General features: G+C 34.7%; 1 protein-coding gene across 2 annotated transcripts; it reads right to left on the bottom strand.

Annotated features, from left to right (window-relative positions):
* Positions 1-15,132: 15,132 nt before the first annotated feature.
* On the bottom strand, positions 15,133-22,074 carry LOC145271321 (uncharacterized). Of its 2 annotated transcripts, none has more exons than XM_080126866.1 (4): positions 21,920-22,067; positions 20,315-20,442; positions 18,713-18,764; positions 15,133-15,853 (listed from the first exon to the last, which is right to left on the bottom strand). In XM_080126866.1, exons 2-4 carry the CDS (start codon positions 20,416-20,418, stop codon positions 15,461-15,463), a joined length of 549 nt encoding a protein of 182 aa, XP_079982992.1. In that variant the 5' UTR covers positions 20,419-20,442; positions 21,920-22,067; the 3' UTR covers positions 15,133-15,460. The 2 variants fall into 2 exon arrangements, with proteins under 2 accessions (XP_079982992.1, XP_079982991.1); XM_080126865.1 differs by having other exon boundaries at positions 15,134-15,853; positions 21,916-22,074.
* Between the last annotated feature and the right edge of the window lie 31 nt (positions 22,075-22,105).

The raw sequence follows: 22,105 nt of genomic DNA on the forward strand, positions 1-22,105 counted from the left end.
AACAGAGACAGAAGCACACACTCTAACACACTCGCATAAAAACACACATACAGAAAACACACACATACATACGCACTTGGATAAACACACACACACACACACACTCGCATAAACACACACATACACGAACACACACGTACACACAAATACTCAAACACACCAACACCAACACAAATCAACTTTCCGTTAAAAGCTGTCATGAGGTGGCAGGGGTGGGTGTCATAAGTGTCAATCGAATTTGAAAGTTTGTTAACGAAATGGATTTATTTCAACTTCGTTTGACACGTGCCAATTCTCCTGCCCTTCACCCACCCCTCTACCTGCCTCTCTCTTTACTAAGACTTTTCGGGTTGGGGTCTGGGGTAGGTCGTAAAAATAACCGGTTTTTTTTTCGTTATTAAATTGTAATTTTTGAAGAAATCATTACCTTAAAAGTTAAGAAAGCCATTCTTAATGTAGAGAGGGGCATGTTAACTATTCTGTACTTTCAGCCAATAATTTAATAAGCAAAAGATAGGATAAAATTGAATTTAACAAATATCGAAGAAGTTTTCTTTGATATTTTTTATTTTACAAGCTGCCCCAGCGTAGTATTATCTCCAATCTCTCCATGATAAAAACGGCTTTCTGAAAAAAAAAAAAAAACACTCCCAAGAAAGCCGTTCTTAACATGGAGAGATTGGAGGGGGTATTCCGGAAGTCGTTCTTAAAATGGGGAGAGGAGGGCGTTTTGTAACTATTCCGTACTTTAACCTAACAATTTAATAAAAAAAACATCAAATGTTAAATAAAAATAAGATAAATAAAAAATAAATACCTACCTGCCTCTCTCTTTACTAAGACTTTTCGGTTGGGGTGTTTATGCTACGCTGGGGTAGGTCGTAAAAACAAACTTTTTTTTTCGTTATTAAATTGTAATTTTTTAAGAAATCATTACCTTAAAAGTTAAGAAAGCCATTCTTAATGTAGAGAGGGGCATGTTAACTATTCTGTACTTTCAGCATGTTAACTATTCTGTACTTTCAGCCAATAATTTAATAAGATAGGATAAAATTGAATTTAACTTGAATATTTTACCCAAAAATATCGAAGAAGTTTTCTTTGATATTTTTTATTTTACAAGCTGCCCCAGCGTAGTATTATCTCCAATCTCTCCATGATAAAAACGGCTTTCTGAAAAAAAAAAACACTTCCAAGAAAGCCGTTCTTAACATGGAGAGATTGGAGATAATACTACGCTGGGGCAGCTTGTAAAATAAAAAATAAATTTCTGCTTATGATATATATATATATATATATATATATATATATATATATATATATATATATATATATATATAATTATTTTTTAATTTTTTTATAACTTTTCAAAGTTTCGGCTTCTCTCTCTCTCTCTCTCTTTCTCTCTCTCTCTCTCTATATATCTCTCTCTCTCTCTCTCTCGCTCGCTCGCTCTCGCGCACGCGCGCTTCTCCGTGTCCTTTTATATAGACAGACAGAGAGGGAAAAGGGGGGAGAGACCGAAAGAGACAGAGAATGTGTCTACGCTCTCGTCCACCAACGACGCACACACCCACATACACACACACTTGCATTAACACACACATACACAGACGCACACACGTCTACATTCACTCTTCAAACTTGTGGGAACATGCCAACCGGATGCTAACGTCTCCAGCATAGAGACAAAATAAAAAAAATCTTCGTTTGCACATGGCTCCACGCATCGCTTCCGTTTGGAAAAAGAAAAATAAGAAACCATAAAAAGAATTATGAACCAATGGCAGAACTCCCCGCCGAAAATAAAGGCCTAAAATATGACAGCCGCTGGGAGCCGGTTTACGATTATAAAAGGAGGGGACCAGAAAGAAGACGAACAGAAGAAAAGAGATTCGCCCAGCTGTGTCAGTGAACGCACGGACATTCTTCCACCCGACCTACAAAAAAAAAGAAGAAGAAGAAGAAGAACACAGGAGACGAAAACGCCGCGCTGCGAGCTTGATAAATGTAGTCGTCGCTCTCCAGTTAAAAGCCTGATACATATCACCGAAGTAGCACGACTGGCCGCCACTTACCACCCCCGTCGTCTGAAAAGATAACCGCCGCCCTGCCGCTGCTTTATTTTTGCCTATTTCTCTGATGTCAAACAAATTTAAGGTATTTATATTTTCCTCATTTCAAAGTAGACAAGTAGACGACGCATTTATTTAAGGTGTGTAAACTGCACGAGTGTTCAAATGAACGTTGTTACTAAGCGCACAGTTCATAAACTAGTCGAATTTCTTTTCAAATTTCGACACTTGTGTAGTTTACACGATTTTCACGTTTAACGTCTTTTTATATTTAATTTTATATTTTATTATACAAAATACTGTTAGAAACCCAGCCAATAAATATTACCGTGACAATTGTGCAGTTTATAGACCGTGCTGTTCTTGGATAAAATATTTTTAATTTAAATCTAAATTAACGTCTTTTAATTTAATTTGTTAGATGAAAGTATATATATAATATTATTTAAGGCCGGTCGATAAACTTTAGAATTACCGTGACAATTGTGCAGTTTATAAACCGTGATGTTGTTGGATAAAATATTTTTAATATAAATCTAAATTAACGTCTTTTAATTTAATCTGTTAGATGAAAGTATATATATAATATTATTTAAGGCCGGTCGATAAACTTTAGAATTACCGTGACAATTGTGCAGTTTATAAACCGTGCTGTTGTTGGATAAAATATTTTTAATATAAATCTAAATTAACGTCTTTTAATTTAATTTGTTAGATGAAAGTATATATATAATATTATTTAAGGCCGGTCGATAAACTTTATAATTACCGTGAGAATTGTGCAGTTTATAAACCGTGCTGTTGTTGGATAAAATATTTTTAATTTAAATCTAAATTAACGTCTTTTAATTTAATCTGTTAGATGAAAGTATATATATAATATTATTTAAGGCCGGTCGATAAACTTTAGAATTACCGTGAGAATTGTGCAGTTTATAAACCGTGCTGTTGTTGGATAAAATATTTTTAATTTAAATCTAAATTAACGTCTTTTAATTTAATTTGTTAGATGAAAGTATATATATAATATTATTTAAGGCCGGTCGATAAACTTTAGAATTACCGTGACAATTGTGCAGTTTATAAACCGTGCTGTTGTTGGATAAAATATTTTTAATTTAAATCTAAATTAACGTCTTTTAATTTAATTTGTTAGATGAAGGTATATATATAATATTATTTAAGGGCGGTCGATAAACTGTAGAATTACCGTGACAATTGTGCAGTTTATAAACCGTGCTGTTGTTGGATAAAATATTTTTAATTTAAATCTAAATTAACGTCTTTTAATTTAATCTGTTAGATGAAAGTATATATATAATATTATTTAAGGGCGGTCGATAAACTGTATAATTACCGTGACAATTGTGCAGTTTATAAACCGTACTGTTGTTGGATAAAATATTTTTAATTTAAATCTAAATTAACGTCTTTTAATTTAATTTGTTAGATGAAAGTATATATATAATATTATTCAAGGGCGGTCCATAAACTGTAGAATAACCGTGACAATTGTGCAGTTTATAAACCGTTCTTTTTTTGGATAAAATACTGGATGTGTATTTTCCCCCCTAAAGTCCAACCCTATCCTCACCGTGGTAGGGGGGTGTAACGTTGTAGTTTAACAGCTACACGGCTAAATGGGCTCTGGCAAAAAAAAAAAAAATCCAGAAAATGTCGGCATTAGTTTGTTGCGTCCGTCATCTGGTCGTCTTTTTATACGCTTGCATGTGGCGAGCAAAAAGGCGTGAAGGGGGCAGGCTGAAAGGAGAACAATACCCGAAAGATGTAAACCGAACGAAAGAGAAAAATGGGCCTCCCTCCAAGGCCCTGTGTTCTCCCCAGCCTGCTCCCAGTTTCCCCGATTTTGCATGCACCTGGTTTTGAGCTTTTGGAAAGCTCTTTTCTCAGTGTCGGGGTGTTGACTCCACTTCCAAGTTAACAAATAGCTGCAAGTCTGGGTACGGTCCGATTGGTTCCGAAGCTCTTCCGCTGTGAGGTGCGCTTTCGAATCTCCCGAAGGGGGCTACCCTCTAAGCAGGCGACACGTGCTCGTGTTACTATGTAATGCATGCTTGCCTCGACTCGACTAAGGACGACTAGAGTTCGATTAGATTGTGTGCTCACAAGCCGCTTTAAGGCCGCTTTTATTATTCCTACTGTCTAGGAACTCCGAAATGGTATGGTAGTGCAATTATATATGACCGTCCTCCAATACGAAATGGTAGTGCAATTATATATGACGGTCCTCCGATATGATAGTAGGAATGCCAGTTTTGTGAGCGATCATCGCCGTCTTATGAACACAAACTAGTGGTATCTTTACGAATCCTGTTGGGTAGAGAGAACACCTCTGTTTTCTGCTCCGCCTGTTATTCTGAGTAGAAACCGCTTTTTAGGAGATGTTCGCAGCAAAGCTTGTTTTTATATAGTGCCCCTCCTTTCGGGAGTTCATCACCTCGCTGCCCAGACAAGAGCTTTCCCCAGCGGAACCTGTTTTTTTTTTTCGTTTTTTTTTTCTTTTACTTTCCAGTTTAATGGCGAACGAACAGTCACTAGCAAGTAGTCTGCTCCGACAGGAAGATGAGTATAGTATCACCCTTTCTTCTTTCTATTTCGATTTCAGTCTTTGTGATTTGAAAATTTAATTTAACTGTTTCCATTGTTCCAGCTTTCACACAGCAGTAGATTATCAACACTATAAATATCACCTCTTTTTTATAGATTGGAACAAGCAACGAAACCTAGCAGCATCACCGTTCCTGTCTGCCACATGTCTTGTGCAGTTTGAATCAAGTATTTCTTTCTTTGCGTTCAAGCACATCTGGGTACAATCAAACTGTGTATGATGTATGTCTATCTGTTTCTTCCAACATTAGCATCTCGAAGTGTTGGCAGCAATCATTGTCATAGAAGTAGAGTAAGTATTCTTTTTCTTTCCTTCTGTGTGTATATCTTTGTAATTTCAGGTACTCATCTTGATCATGATGGAATTCTACTATCAGCTATTGTGAGAATTATGTGGATTGGAAAAAACAACTGAATCCAGCAGCATCAGCTATCCTAGCTGCCACATGTTTCCTGTAGTTACAGAAGTCCTCAAGTAAGTGTTTCTTTCTTTGTGTACATGCACATCTGGGTACAATCAAATTCTAAACTATTAGCTTCATTTAAATGAATGCAGTTCTGCTTGTATTTCTTCTCATCAGCTAACTTATGCAACTACAAAAAAATAAACAAGTAGTACATGGGTGTTTGATCATAGCCAGAAAGTTAAATATATCATTTTTAAAAAAATCCATTAGTTATGTTGTCTCTCTTTATTATATAAATCAAAAAAAATTTGTTAATAATTGAAAGAAAAAAATCATCACAGTAAAAATTATATATATGTAACAAAGAACACAAACAAACATGAAATTGCCATGAGTTTCAGCAAGAAGCAGAAAAGAGAAAAAGTGGAGATAACACCTGGGAAGTAACAGGTAAGAATTGTCTTTATTTCTTATCTCAACTAGCGCATAGATTTTTTTCAAATATACATTAAAAAAATTACCCAAGTCAAACAATTGATGGAAAAACTAAGCATTAAAGTTCAATTAAGCATAAAAAAAATAAATTCTAATAATTATGTAATCTATATACAAATTGTCTCCCTTGAATATATATATATATATATATATACATATTCGAGGGAGACCATTGGTATATAGATCACATAATAATTAGAAGTTATTTTTTTAATTGAAATATATATATATATTCAAGGGAGACAATTTGTATATATATCATATAATTATTTGAAGTTATTTTTTAATTCAAATATATATATATATATATATATTTATTTATTTATTTCAATTAAAAAAATAACTTCTAATAATTGTTATCTATATTCACATAGTCTTCCTTGAATATATATATATATATATTCAAGGGAGACAATTTGTATAAAGATCACATAATTATTAGAAGTTATTTTTTTTAATTGAAATAAATAAATATATATATATATATTCAAGGGAGACAATTTGTATATAGATCAGATAATTATTAGAATTATTTTTTTAAATTGAAATAAATACATTTATATATATATATATATATATATATATATATATATATATATTATACTAGCATGGGTTACTGGCGTAGCCCCAGTGTTTAGCGGTGTATGCTGCCCCCCTCCCCAACAAAAAAGAAAGCAGAGAAACGGTTAATTTTTTAAAACTTGACCCCTATTATGAACCCTTAAAATTTATTGTTTTGGGCTCCAAATGAGATATTAAGTTAGATCCATGTCCAAGGAAACTATATGTAAAATTTCAAGTGTTTAGACCCATAATTGTCGGAGGAGATTTGTAGGGTTCTCAAAGGCCAAATCATTGAAGTTTGACCCCTCAATCGCCAAATTTCTGTCCAAGTACCAATCACATAGATTTTCCAAAATCTCAGTACCCTTTTTATCAAAATTTGGAATATGTAGACTAAAATTGACAGAAATGTACACACAGACAGACATATTCAATTCTATAGATAGATAGATAGATAAATAATGAGAGACAGAAAGATAAATATATACAATGATTAATGAATTAGTAGAGATAGTTGTTAAATTTTTGGAAATATGTATGGCAATTTGATGGTAAGACTTAGAGCTAACTGTAAATATTTAAAATATATACACAGAAATTCAAATGACAGGACTTATATGTAGAGTGCTCAATACATCAGTAGAGCAAGGTAATAAGTTAAAAAAATGTATACGTCAATTTAGATAACCACAATTTTTTTGGTATTCTTGTGTGAATATGACATAATGTAATATAAATTTTAATAATTTTAGTCTAAATGTTATGATTCTCAATGAAAAATCTAAAATGTCAATATATATATATATATATATATATATATACATATATATATATTTCAATAAAAAGAATAACTTCTAATAATTATGTCATCTATATAACAATTGTCTCCCTTGAACATATATAGATTATATATATATAAAATATATATATATATATATATATATATACATATTTATTTAAAAAAAATAACTTCTAATAATTATGTGATCTATATTAAAATTGTCTCCCTTGAATATATATATATATATATATATATATATATTTCAATAAAAAAAATAAGGTCTAATAAAAATTACAAATTGTCCCCCTGTAATATATATATATATATATATATATATATATATATATATATATATATATATATACATATATTTACTTATTTCAATAAAAAAAATAACTTCTGATAATTATATGATCTATATACAAATTGTCTCCCTTTTTTTAGCACTATTTAAAGTGTAATTATTAAATAAAAATCTAAATAAAATGTCTTTATTGCTCTATGTCTTATTGAGCACTCTTATATAACTCTGGTTAAATCTTAATGTTTACTTATCCTGTAATAAAATAAACGTTTTATAATATCAGCTCTGTCTAGTTTTGAGCACTATTTTAAAGTGTTATTATTAAGTAAAAATCTAAATAACATGACTTTATTGCTCTATGTCTCATTGATTGAATTGAAATAAATATATATATATATATATATATATATATATATATATATATATTTACTTCAATTAATAAAAATAACTTCTAATTATTATATGATCTATATCAAATTGTCTCCCTTGAATATATATATATATGTATGTATGTATATATATATATATATATATATTTATTTATTTCAATAAAAAAAACTTCTAATAATTATGTGATCTATATACAAATTGTCTCCCTTGAATGTATATATATAGATTATATATATATATATGTATTTCAATTAAAAAAATAACTTCTAATAATTATGTGATTTATATATTTACCAATGATTCTTGCATGTGCTCCATAGTTTTATATAGCTGTGTAGTAAATTTAAAAATTGCTTTGTTTAATTATACAAGACGATTTTACTTTAAGAGTGCTCAATGCATTTATAGAGCTTTGGAGTAAGAGTTGGAAACATTTTGGCAATTATTTTAGACAAATCTACTTCCAGAGTGCTCAATATATTAGTAGAGCTAAATAAAACATTTGAGAAACAGATATGGCATTTCAACTGCATAAATTTATTTTGACAGAGTTCAATACATTAGTAGAGCTAAATATAGACTTTCAAAAAACGTATGGCAATTCAGCTACACGAATATACTTAAGAGTGCTCAATACATTAGTAGACGAAAGAATAAAATTCAGAAAACATGAAGAGCTCTGCAGTATGTTTTGAAAACCTAAATGTCAATATGTAAGTATAGATATACTGTAAGTGTTTAATATATATATATACGTATATATATATATATATATATATATATATATATATATATATATATGACAAGTATTTAAAACAAGTTTCTTATTTGAGTGCCTAATATATTTGAGAGCTCTATGGTAACTTTATAAAACATATTTCAAAATTATGTTAGATAAATTGTCTTTGAGAGTGCTCATTTCTAAGTAGAGCTCTGTAGAAAATTTTTGAGACATGTTCAGCAATTTAAGTTCATATGAGTTAATAAATAGAGCTATATAGTGACTTGTGCAAACTTATATGGCACTTATCCTAGACAAGTTAACTCTTGTAGCTGTGCAATACGTAAGTAGAGTTCTGCATTAGTTTTGGGGTATGGTTCTCACTTTATTAGGGCAATAACTTGGACACATTATACTATGGACAAATCCATTGAGGACAACCAAAGGTAACCTGTTTTTTTCCACTCTGCTGAATAAGACTCATCCGTCTTGGTTCACTCTTGGGACATTAAATCACACAAGGTGAAGAATTAAAAAAAGAATGCAAAAATGTAAATGTCTTTGCAACTCATTCATTTTCACTTTCATAACACAAAAACATCTGTAAAAACTTGATAAAAGAATGCACAAACAATAAAATACAACTTTGCTGTCTTGGAATCTGAAATCAGTAGAAACTTCCCCTACTGAAATTCCTGCACACCTCAAAAAAAAAAAAAAGAAAGAAAAAAGAATCCTTCCCAATGCAATACTTTTCAAGCAATTACAGTGTCAGACTTGGTACTGCAATGACTCTGTAAACTGAAAAAAATATACATAATAAAAAATGTTAAGCAAAATTGATTCATGTTAACACCTCTCCCAACACCACAGATTAACTACAAAAATACTTGATAAAGCAAAACACAATTACAAATGTGTATGAAAAAAATAAAAATAAAAAAAATCAACCAAGCAATGGCTCATGATTTCCTGGTGTTTGATGGAATGTGAGTAGGCATACAGCCTGGATAATTTTCCAAGGTAAGTGATGATATTCATCATTATTGTCTTTTTGGATTAGTTCAGATATATATCATAACTATAATTGTTTTATGTATATATTTATATGTCTAGATGTTATGTGTGCTATTTGCATGTTCCCTATAGAAAAAAGCTACATAAAATCTACAAGTGTATTCTGATGTAAAATTAACCAGTAAAAACAATGCTTGTGTTCCTGATATACCAACTATTTCTTATTAGCATATAAGTTGAATCATGAAATGTATCTCCCTTGCCTGTCTCTCTTTATACCTCTGTATTTATCTAGATCTGTCTATATCCCTTTTCTTATTCTTTATCCCTATTCCCCGTCTTGCTATCCCAGGTAACAGTAGGCGTCGATGAGGCACATCCAGACGCCAACCTACACGGTGCAGAGAAAGGACAGAAAAAAAACTAAGTCCCGATGTGCCTAGCAGATTAGAAGGCCTTTTGCTACGCCTACATGCACCCAACATGGCAGTAGGCGTCGATCGGGCACTTCCAGACACTAACTTACACTGTTTTGAACTTAGAAATTTCAATTGAATACTCGTGGACAGGTGTTGGTCTAGTAGCTCCTCTTCTACCTATACAAACGTCCCCCCTGTCTGGACTTAGAAATTTTCAATTGAATACAGGCTGGGATGCCTTGGTTTATAGGATTCTCATCTACCTATACCTACGTCCCCTCTTGTTTGGACTTAGAAATTTTCAATTGAACACACGTTGAGATGACTTGGTCTATAGGATTCTCATCTACCTATACCAACGTCCCCTCTTGTTTGGACTTAGAAATTTTCAATTGAATACACGTTGAGATGACTTGGTCTATAGGATTCTTATCTACCTATACCAACGTCCCCTCTTGTTTGGACTTAGAAATTTTCAATTGAATACACGTTGAGATGACTTGGTCTATAGGATTCTTATCTACCTATACCTTCGTCCCCTCTTGCTTGGACTTAGAAATTTTCAATTGAATACACGTTGAGATGACTTGGTCTATAGGATTCTAATCTACCTATACCTTCGTCCCCTCTTGTTTGGACTTAGAAATTTTCAATTGAATACACGTTGAGATGACTTGCTCCATAGGGTTCTTATCTACCTATACCAACGTCCCCTCTTGTTTGGACTTAGAAATTTTCAATTGAATACACGTTGATATGACTTGGTCTATAGGATTCTTCCCTACCTATACCAACGTCCCCTCTTGTTTGGACTTAGAAATTTTCAATTGAATACACGTTGATATGACTTGGTCTATAGGATTCTTATCTACCTATACCAACGTCCCCTCTTGTTTGGACTTGGAAATTTTCAATTGAATACACGTTGATATGACTTGGTCTATAGGATTCTTATCTACCTATACCAACGTCCCCTCTTGTTTGGACTTAGAAATTTTCAATTGAATACACGTTCAGATGACTTGGTCTACAGGATTCTTATCTACCTATACCAACGTCCCCTCTTGTTTGGACTTAGAAATTTTCAATTGAATACACGTTGAGATGACTTGGTCTACAGGATTCTTATCTACCTATACCAACGTCCCCTCTTGTTTGGACTTAGAAATTTTCAATTGAATACACGTTGACTTGCCTTGGTCTATAGGATTCTCATCTACCTATATCTACATCCCCTCTTGTTTGGACTTAGAAATTTTCAATTGAATACACGTTGATATGACTTGGTCTATAGGATTCTTCCCTACCTATACCAACGTCCCCTCTTGTTTGGACTTGGAAATTTTCAATTGAATACACGTTGAGATGACTTGGTCTATAGGATTCTTATCTACCTATACCAACGTCCCCTCTTGTTTGGACTTAGAAATTTTCAATTGAATACACGTTGAGATGACTTGGTCTATAGGATTCTAATCTACCTATACCAACGTCCCCTCTTGTTTGGACTTAGAAATTTTCAATTGAATACACGTTCAGATGACTTGGTCTACAGGATTCTTATCTACCTATACCAACGTCCCCTCTTGTTTGGACTTAGAAATTTTCAATTGAATACACGTTGAGATGACTTGGTCTACAGGATTCTTATCTACCTATACCAACGTCCCCTCTTGTTTGGACTTAGAAATTTTCAATTGAATACACGTTGACTTGCCTTGGTCTATAGGATTCTCATCTACCTATATCTACATCCCCTCTTGTTTGGACTTAGAAATTTTCAATTGAATACACGTTGATATGACTTGGTCTATAGGATTCTTCCCTACCTATACCAACGTCCCCTCTTGTTTGGACTTAGAAATTTTCAATTGAATACACGTTGAGATGACTTGGTCTATAGGATTCTAAGATACCTATACCAACGTCCCCTCTTGTTTGGACTTAGAAATTTTCAATTGAATACACGTTGAGATGACTTGGTCTATAGGATTCTTCCCTACCTATACCAACGTCCCCTCTTGTTTGGACTTAAAAATTTTCAATTGAATACACGTTGAGATGACTTGGTCTATAGGATTCTTCCCTACCTATACCAACGTCCCCTCTTGTTTGGACTTAGAAATTTTCAATTGAATACACGTTGAGATGACTTGGTCTATAGGATTCTTCCCTACCTATACCAACGTCCCCTCTTGTTTGGACTTAAAAATTTTCAATTGAATACACGTTGAGATGACTTGGTCTATAGGATTCTAATCTACCTATACCAACGTCCCCTCTTGTTTGGACTTAGAAATTTTCAATTGAATACACGTTGAGATGACTTGGTATATAGGATTCTAATCTACCTATACCAACGTCCCCTCTTGTTTGGACTTAGAAATTTTCAATTGAATACACGTTCAGATGACTTGGTCTACAGGATTCTTATCTACCTATACCAACGTCCCCTCTTGTTTGGACTTAGAAATTTTCAATTGAATACACGTTGAGATGAGTTGGTCTACAGGATTCTTATCTACCTATACCAACGTCCCCTCTTGTTTGGACTTAGAAATTTTCAATTGAATACACGTTGACTTGCCTTGGTCTATAGGATTCTCATCTACCTATATCTACATCCCCTCTTGTTTGGACTTAGAAATTTTCAATTGAATACACGTTGATATGACTTGGTCTATAGGATTCTTCCCTACCTATACCAACGTCCCCTCTTGTTTGGACTTAGAAATTTTCAATTGAATACACGTTGAGATGACTTGGTCTATAGGATTCTAAGATACCTATACCAACGTCCCCTCTTGTTTGGACTTAGAAATTTTCAATTGAATACACGTTGAGATGACTTGGTCTATAGGATTCTTCCCTACCTATACCAACGTCCCCTCTTGTTTGGACTTAAAAATTTTCAATTGAATACACGTTGAGATGACTTGGTCTATAGGATTCTTCCCTACCTATACCAACGTCCCCTCTTGTTTGGACTTAGAAATTTTCAATTGAATACACGTTGAGATGACTTGGTCTATAGGATTCTTCCCTACCTATACCAACGTCCCCTCTTGTTTGGACTTAAAAATTTTCAATTGAATACACGTTGAGATGACTTGGTCTATAGGATTCTAATCTACCTATACCAACGTCCCCTCTTGTTTGGACTTAGAAATTTTCAATTGAATACACGTTGAGATGAGTTGGTCTATAGGATTCTCATTTACCTATACCAACGTCCCCTCTTGTTTGGACTTAGAAATTTTCAATTGAATACACGTTGAGATGAGTTGGTCTATAGGATTCTCATTTACCTATACCAACGTCCCCTCTTGTTTGGACTTAGAAATTTTCAATTGAATACACGTTGAGATGACTTGGTCTATAGGATTCTTATCTACCTATACCAACGTCCCCTCTTGTTTGGACTTAGAAATTTTCAATTGAATACACGTTGAGATGACTTGGTCTATAGGATTCTTATCTACCTATACCAACGTCCCCTCTTGTTTGGACTTAGAAATTTTCAATTGAATACACGTTGAGATGACTTGGTCTATAGGATTCTTATCTACCTATACCTACGTCCCCTCTTGTTTGGACTTAGAAATATTTAATTGAATACACGTTCAGATGAGTTGGTCTATAGGATTCTCATTTACCTATACCAACGTCCCCTCTTGTTTGGACTTAGAAATTTTCAATTGAATACACGTTGAGATGAGTTGGTCTATAGGATTCTCATTTACCTATACCAACGTCCCCTCTTGTTTGGACTTAGAAATTTTCAATTGAATACACGTTGAGATGACTTGGTCTACAGGATTCTTATCTACCTATACCAACGTCCCCTCTTGTTTGGACTTAGAAATTTTCAATTGAATACACGTTGAGATGACTTGGTCTATAGGATTCTCATCTACCTATACCTACGTCCCCTCTTGTTTGGACTTAGAAATTTTCAATTGAATACACGTTCAGATGACTTGGTCTATAGGATTCTTATCTACCTATACCAACGTCCCCTCTTGTTTGGACTTAGACATTTTCAATTGAATACACGTTGAGATGACTTGGTCTACAGGATTCTCATCTACCTATACCTACGTCCCCTCTTGTTTGGACTTAGAAATTTTCAATTGAATACACGTTGAGATGACTTGGTCTATAGGATTCTTATCTACCTATACCAACGTCCCCTCTTGTTTGGACTTAGAAATTTTCAATTGAATACACGTTGAGATGACTTGGTCTATAGGATTCTCATCTACCTATACCTACGTCCCCTCTTGTTTGGACTTAGAAATTTTCAATTGAATACACGTTGAGATGACTTGGTCTACAGGATTCTTATCTACCTATACCAACGTCCCCTCTTGTTTGGACTTAGAAATTTTCAATTGAATACACGTTGAGATGACTTGGTCTATAGGATTCTTATCTACGTATACCAACGTCCCCTCTTGTTTGGACTTAGAAATTTTCAATTGAATACACGTTGAGATGACTTGGTCTACAGGATTCTTATCTACCTATACCAACGTCCCCTCTTGTTTGGACTTAGAAATTTTCAATTGAATACACGTTGACATGACTTGGTCTGTAGGATACTTATCTACCTATACCAACGTCCCCTCTTGTTTGGACTTAGAAATTTTCAATTGAATACACGTTGAGATGACTTGGTCTATAGGATTCTTATCTACATATACCAACGTCCCCTCTTGTTTGGACTTAGAAATTTTCAATTGAATACACGTTGAGATGACTTGGTCTACAGGATTCTTATCTACCTATACCAACGTCCCCTCTTGTTTGGACTTAGAAATTTTCAATTGAATACACGTTGAGATGACTTGGTCTATAGGATTCTTATTTACCTATACCAACGTCCCCTCTTGTTTGGACTTAGAAAGTTTCAATTGAATACACGTTGAGATGACTTGGTCTACAGGATTCTTATCTACGTATACCAACGTCCCCTCTTGTTTGGACTTAGAAATTTTCAATTGAATACATGCTGAGGTGCCTTGGTCTATAGGATTCTCATCTACCTATATCCACATCCCCTCTTGTTTGGACTTAGAAATTTTCAATTGAATACACGCTGAGATGACTTGGTCTATAGGATTCTTATCTACGTATACCAACGTCCCCTCTTGTTTGGACTTAGAAATTTTCAATTGAATACAATCTGAGATGCCTTGGTCTATAGGATTCTCATCTACCTATATCTACGTCCCTTCTTGTTTGGGCTTAGTGTGTATGAATTTTCATCGCATCTGTCGAAAGTGTTTAGCAGACATCCAAACATACACACATTTTCATTTTTATATATATAGATTTATTTAGTTTCTTGTTAGTTATTATATATTGTTAGTATATTTGTCCCTGTGTTAAATGTGATCCAGTTAAAAGGGGCTGTAACGTTTGATAAATATGGCTTCTAGCAATTTTAGTTGTTACGTGCAATTGTTAAAGTATCGAATTTTATTTCTGTTAAGATATTTCTTGAGTTACTCTACATTACTGGGCAACACCAGGATAGGGGTCAGCTAGTTTAATAATAATCCTTTAATGTTATGACAAATTGTGCAAGGTTAGGCATAGAATTTCTTGAGTTAATCTACATTCCTTGGCAACGCCAGGATACGAGTCAGCTAGTTTAATAATAATCCTCATACGTCATGAAACCGTGTCTTTTATGCTGATGGGTGAGACCATAAGATTTGTCTCTTTGTAAGGGACCTGAAACGGATAATATCGGTTGACGATATGTCGACGTCATATAATTTGATCGAGAATAAAAACTCGGAGGTTGATCATGCACACGATAGTTCGCCCTGTGTCGCATCAGTTCTGTCATGGATTTACCAGCTGTTTGGAAGTTTTTATTCCCAGGCCAGTCCTTGCCAGCCCTTGTCCACACTGGTACAGCTGAAGTCCCGGGCTGGAACTGCCAACGGAACCAGCCGACTTGATGAGAATCAGCCGGCTTTGGGAGCTTGTCTCTTTGAGGTACGCCATGACCAACGTCGTAAAGTTTGTTAACCCAGTTCTGAAACAGAAAATGAAAATGAAGGAAGCTTTAATGAGTGACTAGCTGGCAGCCCGGCATTGCCCGGTCATGTAATATGATATTTTAATTTATGCGGATGTATTATTATAGAATTAATCATCTATTGATTATTATAGACTAGCCTAGGTGCAATAATGAATTCATGAATGCCTCAAGGAAGAGAGGATAGATGGCAGAAACACTAGAGGAAGACTTTCAATCTGTGGTGGAATCGGGACAAAAATGGATGCTCACATTCAATGCTGCCAAGACTAAACTTGTTTCCTTCAATAACTACAAGAACCCTTCTCTACCACACATAGCAATGGCCAAAGACTCTTTATCTGTAAGTACATCTTTTAAACTACAAGCCCTTGCACCTCTTTGACGTAAATACCCCTGACAAATCTGACAGCTCGCTACATAATATCCCTGCAACTTATGTCCCCAATAGTAGGACCCTACATCAAAGTGGCACTGTTCCTTGTTTGGGGTAAAATAAAAAAAATAAATAAATCACCGAATAAATGCCGTAGTATCTTGTTTCCTTCAATAATTACAAGAAACGTTTTCTACCACCAATAGCAATGGCCAATGATTCTTTATCTGAAAGTACATCTTTTAAACTCCTCGGCCTAACGTTTACAGGAAATATGAGTTGGAAAAATTACATTGAGAGCATTGGCAGGACTGCTGCGAAGAAGGTAGGTTCTCTCTACCCTGCTAGAAAGCTACCAACGCCCAAAAGTATCCTGTACGTCTATAAGGCCACCATTCGCCCATGTATGGAGTATTGTTGTCATATTTGGGCTGGTGCATCTGCTACTAGTCTCTCGCTCCTAGACAAGGTTCAAAAGAGTCGCCAATCTGATAGGTCCTGAACTGTCATCTAAGCTTCAGCCTCTGTCCCATCGACGAAATGTTGCATCCCTCTGCCTGTTCTACAAGAATTTTAATGGTGAATGCTGTGACGAACTGCAAGCACTGGTACCCCCTCTACGTAAATACCCCCGACAAACAGCTAAATCCCACCCCTTCACAGTAGAGATCCCTAGATGTAAAAGAGCCTTCTACTCCAGTAGTTTCTTCCCCAGAACCGCTAGACTTTGGAATCCCCTTCCGGGTTCCTGCTTCCCTAACTGTACTGACATGCAGAAGTTCAAGTGTAACATGTTGCTGCCCAACTCCCTACATAGTACTCCTGTAGCTTATGTCTCTGATAGTAGCCCCCTACATCAAAGTGGCAACGTGCCTTGTTTGGGGTGAAAGTGTAATAAAAAAAACAAAAAAAAACAATTATGTTTTCTTTTAAGTACGTGGAATGCAAGATGGGGAAAAAGCAAATTCACACAATTTACTTATTTCAATGCAAGGCAGGCCAAAAAGCTGCTGAAACAGCTCACAATATTAAGGAAGTGTTTGACTGAGGAACCACTATTGAACACACAGCACAATGGTGGTTTAAGAAATGTCATTACAGTGACGGGAGTCTTAAAGATGATGAGTGTAGTGGTCGGCCATCGGATGCTGACAACGATCAATTAAAAGCCTTAGTCAAAGCCAATCCACACACAACTGTTCGAGAAATTGCTTCTGAATTAGACGTAACGCATACAACGATTTCCAAGCACTTGAGACAGATTGGAAAAACACAAAAACTTGATAAATGGGTACCTCACAGCCAAAAGAGACGCAGTTAGGAAGTGTCAGCTTCTCTGCTTTTACACAACAAGAACAACTCGTTTCTCGACGGGGTTGTGACTTGTGATGAAAAGTGACTTCTTTATGACATCCGGAGCTGCTCACCTCAGTGGTTAGATGCCAATGAAGCTCCACGACACTTCTTGAAGCCAGAGTTGCACCAAAAGAAGATCTTGCTGACTGTTTGGTGGTCTGCCACGACCGGTCTCATCCATTACAGTTCTTTGAATGCAGGTGAAATCATTATGGCGGTGAAGTACTCTCAACAAATGGATGAAATGCATCAGAAACTTCAACAACAACACCCAGCATTAGTCAACTGAAAAGGCCCAATTCTCCTCCATGACAATGCCCGAGCACACGTTGCTAAACTGACCCTGCAGAAGTTTAATGAATTCAACTGCAAAACTCTACCTCATCCACCATACTCTCTAGATCTCTCCCCTACCGACTACCACTTTTTCAAGCATCTCGACAACTTTCTGCATGAGAAATGCTTCAAAAACCTAAGCGATATCAAAAACGCCTTCAGCGACTTCATCGCCACCAGAACGCAAGATTTTTACGTTACTGGCATAAATACACTTGTTTTGCGTTGGCAAAAGTCTGTTCATTCTGATCGTGCTTATTTCGATCAATAAAATTTTATATTTGAACCGATATGTTCATCTGCATTTAAAAGTTAAAAACTGCAGGAACTTTCTTGTCAACCTGATAAAACTCCAAGGATCGACCCCTGAGGCACACCCGCATTAATACCATGTTGTTTAGATGTACGGCCATCGAAGACAACTGACTTTTTTCTCTTGATCTGATTATGTCGAGTCCAGAAGCCCTATAGGATTTAATTATCATGAAAATTTTCTGCTGGCCTGTTTCCTGATTGAATAAAACATGGTGGCCTTCAAGTCCAATGTAAACAAATTCTTGTTGAGCCGTCCCCATAAATAATCAACTTCTACCCAATTTACTCCATTAACCATTACTAAACTACCACCTTACATTCATTAACTCTTATCCTCGAGTGGCCTTCGGGGCTTGATATGTGATGACTCTCAAAAAAAAAAAAAGAAAAAAAAAATACTAATAACAATATTGTCACTGGTAAAGGTAATGTCGATTACGGCTTATTTCATGCAAAACAGTAAATCATCTCACCTGATGGGAATTTTTCCTGGGCCGAACTGTAAACCTTCCGATCGGGTGGGTCCTAAAAATAAGATGCAACACGATAAAGCAGTCTATATATATATTTTATTATTTTTCAAAAAGTTGATTTCACAAGCGAGAAAACTATTTGATATTGTTGTACCGATTCTAAATACAAGGGTCATTCTTAAAGTAAAGCCTCCTATTTTTTTATTGAAGTTAAAGAACTACCAAGACGGGAGGAGTATCATCATAATAAGCAACGTTTTCGTATTATTTGGATTCATCTTATCTACTGTTCTCATCTTGAATGTGATTTTCACAACGTTTCGGTTGATGTAACCTTCGACCTTCTTAAATAAAAACACATGGGAGGCTTTACTTTTGGAATTACCCTAGTATGACAAAGCACGCTCCAGACACTCATGCACAGCCATCGTTCATGCTGACGAAAACGCATTGAGAATGGTGTTGACTATGTAGAAAAATTAATTTTGGAACCGAAAAAGTTTGCTTTGACGTTTCTGAATTTTTGAGATGAGGATTGGTTATATGTATTATTTGGATTCATCGGATCCACTGTTCTCATCTTGAGTGTGACTTTCACAACATTTCGGTCGATATAACCTTTGGCCTTCTTCAGATGTATCTTTTTGAACTCAGGAATGCTTCTGTTTCGGGAATTTGGACGGAATTTCGAGCGGAACCCTTTATTTACTTTATGCATGGACCCGTGGCATAGTGATTAGAGTACTTGGGAAAAATCAATTGTAAAAGTGACCTTCTCCGGAAGGTTGAAGGTTCAATCCTCGGTGTGGGTGACCGAAAAATACAATTGCGAATTACTTAGGACCTCTATCCAGTCATGGCTGACGGAACAAGAACACGCTACCCCCGTGAAGTAAATAAAGGGTTTTGTTTGAAATTCCGTCCAACTTTCCGAGTTTGACAGAAACATTCCCAAGTTTGACAAGATACACCTGAAGAAGGTCGAAGGTTACATCGACCGAAACGTTGTGAAAATGACACTCAAGATGAGAACAGTAGTCCGATGAATCCAAATAATATGAATAACCAATCCTCATCTAAAAAAATTCAGAAACGTCAAAGCAAACTTTTGTGTTCCGAAATTAATTTTTCTACATGATCAACACCATTCTCAATGCACTTTTGCCAGCAATGAACGATGGCTCTGCATGAGTGTCTGGAGTATGATTTGTCATATGAGGGTTATTAAAAGAGTAAAGCCTCCTATTATCTTTAACACAAAAAGTTGACACACATCCATGACAGAAGTTGCTTTCTTAGAGTCTCACACTGTCAATATCTGCAACAGAGAAGTGAAACTTTCAGGTCATAAATGCATAAGTTCAGTCATCATAACAATGCAATTTTTAAAACCGCTTCTGATCTATTAGAGTGGAATAAAAATAGGAGGCATGTTATGTGAACAAATATCTTGCCACCCAACTCCCCATTAAGGGTGCCCCTTCTACGTGACTTTGCCAGTGTAGTCAATTCTTCGTCCTTAGGATAATCTTTGTTCGTTTAATTTCTATTATTCAGCAATTTTTACTTTTCCATTAAAAAAATAATAACTGCATTATTTACCTTAGCATATCTTCCATGTTTGGATAATGAGGTACCCTGGGTGGCATATTTATCCAGTACGGGTAACGGCTCTGTGAACTCAAATGGAACAGGGTATCAGACATGTTTTCTCAAATAGAGTTGCTTTTCTGCAAATAAAAAATAAAAACACATCTGTAATATCAAATGAAAGTGCTCACACACACACACACACACACACACACACACACACACACACACACACATATATATATATATATATATATATATATATATATAAAATAAAATGACAATTAAATTACATGTAACATGTTTATTCAGCTCGAAAACCATACAGTGTTAACCGATGTATTGGAACATTCAAGATGGCGTCTGATTCTCTCTTTAACACGGTAAGTTTGGGGAAAAGTGTTATAAATAAAAAACCAGATAAAATACTGTTAAAAACTCGCTCAATATATGTTACCGTGACATAGGTTGACATATATTCGGTGGGTTTTTAATAGTATTTTGTATAGCTTTTTATTTATAACACCTTTTCCCAAACTTACGGTGTTAAAGAGGGTGTGAGACGCCATCTTGAATTTTCCAATACATCGGTAAACACTGTATGTTTTTCGAGCTGAATAAATGTTACATTGAATAAAAACACGAAAAATACATCCAGTTTTCTAGAAAAGTAACTTATCTTGCTTTTGATAACATTTATTTGTTATATATTTGTTTTTTGACAACTTTTTCGAATCTATGTGTACAGTAATACAAACCCAACAATTAATATTTATAAAGTAATCTCAACCAGATGTAAAAGCTCGATAAAACCAAATAGGAGATAGAGCTTATAAAAAGACCAAGTAATTATTAAGTTATTGATTTTGCACTACGAAACATACTGTCAAGAATTGTATAAGTCAACTGATTTAAAGGAATAAATTATAAGATGGTCAACATCATGAATTTTGGAATATAAGTTTTTGTCATTTATTCTATATATTGCTCTGTAATCACATTGAGCTTCGTATATAAGGATTGATATATAATAAGAAATATATTTCTACAGAAATATGTATAAAATCTTCGGAATGTGAGAGATTATATAATTATTTCCACAGAGAGACAATGTCGCAGCTCACAAGAACCAAGAAAGCCAACAAACCGGAAGTGCAAGACTCGTGTTTCGCCCTCATTTGGGCTAATCAGTTAGATACAGACGACCTCGGGATTTGAAACCTGTGCCTTTTGCATGCTAGGCGAATACCCTTACAATTGAGCAAACACCAAAAAAAAAAAACGGTCGTGCGCAAAAAAAACTACTTGATAAAATTAAGGGAATTTTTTTTTTACTTCGGAGATCTTCAGTCCAAAACGGATACGTACAATATAACGTTTTATTTTCGATATTTTCATTTTTTAATGTCTTGATTAAACTGTACAAGTACAATATTTTGTTTTGTTGAAAATACATCTAGCTCATTTATTTTTCGTAATTTTTCGAATTTATACTAATTTCGACTGGGCATGTAAATATGTAAGAATGGTTTCACCTGAAATGCGTTGGTTTAAAACGTCACTAATCTATATACAAGTACCGATAAAAAAAAGAGAGAAAAGGGTGTTCTTACCTACGTTTTATGAAATAAATATTTTATAACGAAAATTCTTTTTTGTTTTGTTTTTTTCTTGACACGCACAAAAAAAAAAAAATCCAGAAAAGAGAAATCGTTGAAAGAAAGCGAAAAGTCACGTGATGTTTACGCGGTTGTCAAGGTAACAGTGACGTCACAAACAAATCGTTTTTTTTTTTTTTGGTTG

Source organism: Euprymna scolopes, chromosome 46 (assembly GCF_053919585.1).
Source record: "Euprymna scolopes isolate OS-2025 chromosome 46, ASM5391958v1, whole genome shotgun sequence".
Classification (NCBI taxonomy): Eukaryota; Metazoa; Mollusca; class Cephalopoda; order Sepiida; family Sepiolidae; genus Euprymna; species Euprymna scolopes.

Excerpts from the sequence above, each read along its gene's own strand:
- LOC145271321 (XM_080126866.1), bottom strand. The coding sequence starts at position 20,418 with ATGTCTGATACCCTGTTCCATTTGAGTTCACAGAGCCGTTACCCGTAC. Across the intron at positions 18,765-20,314 it reads AACATGGAAGATATGCTAAG|GACCCACCCGATCGGAAGGT; the intron begins GTAAATAATGCA and ends TCTTATTTTTAG. Across the intron at positions 15,854-18,712 it reads CCAGGAAAAATTCCCATCAG|AACTGGGTTAACAAACTTTA; the intron begins GTGAGATGATTT and ends TTTCTGTTTCAG.